Source organism: Corvus brachyrhynchos, unplaced genomic scaffold (assembly GCF_000691975.1).
Source record: "Corvus brachyrhynchos isolate BGI_N302 unplaced genomic scaffold, ASM69197v1 scaffold46, whole genome shotgun sequence".
NCBI lineage: Eukaryota > Metazoa > Chordata > Aves > Passeriformes > Corvidae > Corvus > Corvus brachyrhynchos.
This window is the reverse complement of record NW_008238838.1, coordinates 4,244,944-4,249,965: the sequence shown is the minus strand read 5'-3', so window position 1 is coordinate 4,249,965 and position 5,022 is coordinate 4,244,944. Positions and strand designations below refer to the sequence as shown.

General features: G+C 48.1%; 1 protein-coding gene across 1 annotated transcript in view; it reads left to right on the top strand.

Annotated features, from left to right (window-relative positions):
- Positions 1-2,229: 2,229 nt before the first annotated feature.
- The window catches only part of TBCEL (tubulin folding cofactor E like), a 17,671-nt gene continuing 14,878 nt past the window's right edge, over positions 2,230-5,022 (top strand). The window contains exons 1-2 of the mRNA XM_008636910.2: positions 2,230-3,188; positions 3,440-3,589. Coding sequence (XP_008635132.1) covers positions 3,457-3,589 — 133 coding nt within the window. The 5' untranslated portion in view covers positions 2,230-3,188; positions 3,440-3,456. The remainder of the gene's footprint in view (positions 3,189-3,439; positions 3,590-5,022) is intronic.

Sequence of the window (5,022 nt, the reverse complement as noted above, 5' to 3'; positions counted from 1 at the left end):
AGGGTCAGGGTCGGGCCAGGAGCGTGCCAAGGATAATTCAGGTATCTGCCGTGTGCTTTGTGGTCCCCTCAGCACGGTGCTGTGGTGTGGGAACGAGCAGCCGTGCTGGGTTTGGTGGGGGCCTTGACAGAGTTTCACCTGCTGGGGTGGCTTGTCCTGGTGGCTCCGAGGGTCAGGATCCCTGCCCTGGTACAATTCCTGATAAATCCTGGCGGGATTTCCGTGCCCAGGGCAGGGGGGTTGGAACTAGATGATCTTCAAGGTTCCCTTCCAACCCAAGCCATTCTGTGATTCACTTCTCTGCCTCTCGAGATCGTCTCAAAAGTAATTTCCCTGAATCATGTCTCGGGAGAACGATGTTCCAGCTCCTTGCAGACGGATGTTTGTGCTGTTCATCCATTCCTTACGCTTTATTTTCCATGTGTACAAACATGTCAGGATGTGTTTGGTGTGTGACTATTCAGGATGTGCCCTGAAGGCATTTGAGTGGCACTGGAATTTCATTAGCATGTCATTAATGATGTCATTCTCCTGAAGGGTCTCTTATTCTCCTCGAAGGCTCACAGCACAGGGAATGGAAATGTTTTCCGTGTCCTTTTTAGTGTTCTCACTTCACTCATCAGCTGCAGCAGCACGCTGGGTTTCCCTGGAATCTCAAGTCAGGGTCGTGCTCCTCTTTCCGGACACTTCCCAGTGCTGCTTCCAGCTTGGGAATCCCAGCACAGGAAGGACATGGAGCTGTTGGAGAGAGTCCAGGGGAGGCACCAGGGTGATCAGAGGGATGGAACAGCTCTGATGTGACAGGGAAAGGCTGGGAGAGCTGGGATTGTTCACCTGGAGAGGAGAAGGTTTGGGGTGACCTCATTGTGGCCTTGAAGGGACAGATGGAGATGGACTATTTCCGAGGGCTTTGAGTGACAGGACAAGGGGGAATGGCTTCAAAGTGTCAGAGAGTGGGTTTAGACTGGATATTGGGAAGAAATTCCTCCCTGTGAGGGTGGGCAGGCCCTGGCACAGGGTGCCCAGAGCAGCTGTGGCTGCCCCTGGATCCCTGGAAGTGTCCCAGGCCAGGTTGGATGGGGCTTGGAGCAACCTGGGATAGTGGGAGGTGTTGGAACAAGGGAGGGCTTGGAGCAACCTGGGATAGTGGGAGGTGTTAGAACAAGGGGTTGGAATGAGATTCTTTTTAAGATCCCTTCCAACCCAAACCATTCTGGGATTCTCTGTTGTTTGTCAGTGGGGCCAGCAGAGCACTTGAACATAACAACAAAGGCGGTTTGTTGATACGTCTCAAAGCCCAAGTGCCTCGTTTGCACTCTGTGCTGTCATTTAGGAAACCCAGAGCTACTCTGGGACGTGAATTGTTCCTCGTGCTGTCAGTAGGACACGCTCAGAAACGTGCACCTTGCAGGCCACCCTGTCCTGCCCTTGTGCTGACAGCATTCCCTTGGAACCTGTCATTCCCTTTGCACATCCTGCTGCTCCTTGCTCCCAGGCAATTGTAGGGATTCCGAGAAGCCACGTGCCTGACAGATGATTACAGGGGATGTGCAATCCCATGGGAAGGGAGGTGGGAAAGGCGACTGCCCACTCCATGACGTTTTTGTCATCTCACAATGGCACTGGCGTGCAAAAGTAGAGCTTGAGGAAGAAAATGTTGGGGATTCAAAGCTGTTGGATGTAAATGTCAGTAATTTTTCTTCTCAGTTCTGGATTGCTCTCACACTATATCTGGAAACACCATTTTTTGCCTCTAAAGTGAGTTTCTCCTATGGAATTTCCAGCTGATGTTTGTTCAGCAGATAAAGAGGGATGGAGCTGATGGAAAAGCCACGTGCAGGACAAACATGTACAGGAGAGTTCCAGAATTTCCGGACCAGGATGTCTGAATGTGTGTTTGGAAAGCCCTGTCTGTCTGTGAGGCTCCCAAAGCACTCTGGAACGAGGCCTCTCAGCCTAAACCTTGGCTGTCAGTGCAAATTGTTCCTGTACCATGTGGAGTGATTTAGTCTAAAATTAAATGCCTTGTTCCTATCAAATCTGGTTTGAGGATTTTTTGATTCTTGATAGTGACATGAGTCAAGTTTGAGCTCTGAATTAACCCAGTTGTTTAAAGATGAAAATGGTGGGTTTTGGGGTTTTTTTAAGACCAATCCAATAAGCCCCCATTTGTGACATTTAAACTTTATTTATAATATAAAAATGGTAACACACTGCAGTCAACTGCTGCTTATTGTACTCAAGTCCTTTTGGTTGGTGGGTTTTAGGTAGTCTGGTCACAAAGAAGTGATGTGGAACTTGTTAAACAGGTGATTCTCAGCAAAGGGAGCCTCAGCAAAATCACTTTTGTTTAGAATTTTAAATCTAGATTTGTATCCTTGCCTGTAACAACCGTAAAGGAAAGAAACAGAAAGAAACAGGCAGACATTTTAATTCAGGATTAGCAACTTGGCTTTCCACGTATACGTGGCCCCACTCTGAGGTTTAAAAAGGTAATTTTGCAGTAATTAGTGAAAAAGCTGCCCTATGACTAATTGGACACTGTAGGAAACCTGCTCTGGTTCCTGCACGTTCAGGATTGTGATGGTGTGTCCGTGATGGGCAGCAGGACTAGGAGACCTCTGGAAACAACAATCTCTTCATTCATGAGCCAAGCTCTGCTCCTGTGTTACAAAACCATCAGTGCTGATTTCAGAGTGTGCACACGAAAACAGGACACAGAGAGAGGCTGAGTCCCACCTGGGCAGGGCAGAACCCCGGCCATGGAGGGATCCTGGTGCCAAAAACCCTCCCAGCTGACTCTCAGTATCTCTCCAGGCAGCTCAGCAGCCTGTGATGAGGCAAGGCCTCCTTCCTGTGCTGTTCTGGGCCATGCCCAGATATGCAGGGCACAGTTATTATCTCCCAGATACATTAGGCAGCTGCAGAATGGAATTGGCAGAAGGTGCCTTTTGGCCTGGCCAGGAGATGTTTGGTGACACAGCAGAAAAGGGAAGTTGGCAAACAGCTGTTGGAGCAATCTCTTACTCAGAAACAGCTGTTTGCTCCTTCCCCTCCTGGCTGCCCTGGGAATGTGTTTGAGAATAGCTGTGGCTTTCTCTCAGTCCTCGTGGGAGGGGCAGAAGTGGCAAGTGCAGAAGTCACCTTTTGCAGCCTGGAGTTATCCTGGAAGAGCAGGAGTAAGTGGGGTAAGGAGGTCTTGAACTTGGCCTGTAATGCTGTGTTTGTACAGCACCAAACCCTCTGGTTCTGGGTTCTTTTCAAGTAATGTTTTACTTTAATCTCAAATTTGAAATAGGACCTGTTAGACTAAGCTGGAGCTCAGAAACAAAACCCGTGACCCACCTGCCTTCTTTCCCTGTGTTCTCAAGCACCACTGTTAGAAGTGATTATTATTTGCTGACTGCTCATATGCTCTGTTTTTCTCTTCTTTAACCAGAAGTCCAAGAAGGGAGCATGGACCAACCCAGTGGAAGGAGTTTCATGCAAGTTCTGTGTGAGAAATACAGCCCTGAGAACTTCCCCTACCGTCGTGGGCCTGGCATGGGGGTGCACGTCCCGGCAACTCCACAGGGCTCACCTATGAAAGGTAAATTCTGGTCTTTCTGAGCATCTGGGGGGTGCTGGGAGGAATCAACTGAAAGAGGAATCACCTTGAATTGCCCAGAGAAAGAACCATCACAATGTGGTTTTTACTGGAGACTGGAATCTAACAAAGGTGGAAAGTGACTGAACTGGTTGCTGTAAAAAACCAAATTTCTCTGCAGTGTCACAGAATCAGAATTAGAGAATAGAATAGAATCATTTGGGTTGGAAGGGACCTTCAAGATCACCAGGTTCCAGCCCTATGAGTGGAAGATGGAACTAAGGCCCTGTGCAGTCTGGGTTTTGAGGGTTGAGCAGTCCCTGGCGCTTGTTTTCTTCAGGCCACTGATCCTATCTTATTATTGGCTGCAGCAACAGGTATTTTGGCAGAGATGGCTTTAAAAATACATAAAAAGTGACCTAAATTCGAGGTTGGTCCCCATGCCAGTGGTGCCAGCTTGCTTAGATGCCTGCAGGGACAGGAGCTCAGTGTACACAGGAGGGGACATATTTCAAGCAGAGTGATGAGTTTTTGAATCTCTAGCCGGGCTGCTTTTGTGGCAAGTGCCTCAGATGAACTTGCAGTGTACTTTGTCTTCTCAAGGCACCAAATGCTTTGTGGCCTAGTGGAGAATTCCCCTCTCCTGTGCTCCTGACCTTGCTGTCTCGAGGGAGTTTAGCCAGATGCGTGTCTGAAGCTCTGTGCTGCTTGTGGATGTCCTTGAGCGTCCCAGACTGCAGAATCTGTGTCACCATCTCCTCTGAACTAGATCTATGTGACACCCTTTAGTCCTCCCTCACACTCTGATGTTGGCATTTAATTCTTGGTTTGTACGGATGGGTCTGAGATTCACGTGGATCCCATCAGAGCTCTTCTTCGTGTCACACATCTTGCCCATCACGATCTGTAGGAGTAATCCAAACATCCATCAGGTCAATTTGTGTCATAACCAGCCCCAAAGAGGAAAATAGCTGTGGAAATCAGCTGGATGAAGTTTCCAATAACTGGGTTTGACAGAGGAGAACAAAGGGCCTGAGTTCAGTTGAGGATAAAACACTCTCAAAATGAACAAGAACAGAAAATTGGCCTGATGGAATGTTCAGTCAATGCCCCCTCTCCAGGTAAATTTACCTCTCTCCTGCTCACCTGAGCTGTTTGGGTGCTGAAAAGAGGCCATGTCCTAGAAAGTGGCTGAGACATGACTTACAAATACTCCATGAGTAATTCCCAAAGTGCCACACCATCCTTTAAAGAAGCCAAACACTTACAAGCCAGAAAACCTGGAAACTCAGATGACTCCAGGTAGCTGTTTGCTGCTAGAATCCTTTTTCAGTCCTGTAGCTGTCAAGTGTTAAGGAGAAAAGGGGCCACCTATTTAGGAAAAAGCTTGTGGTTAAATTTTAATGGATTTTAGTATTTCAGAGAGGTGGGAAAGC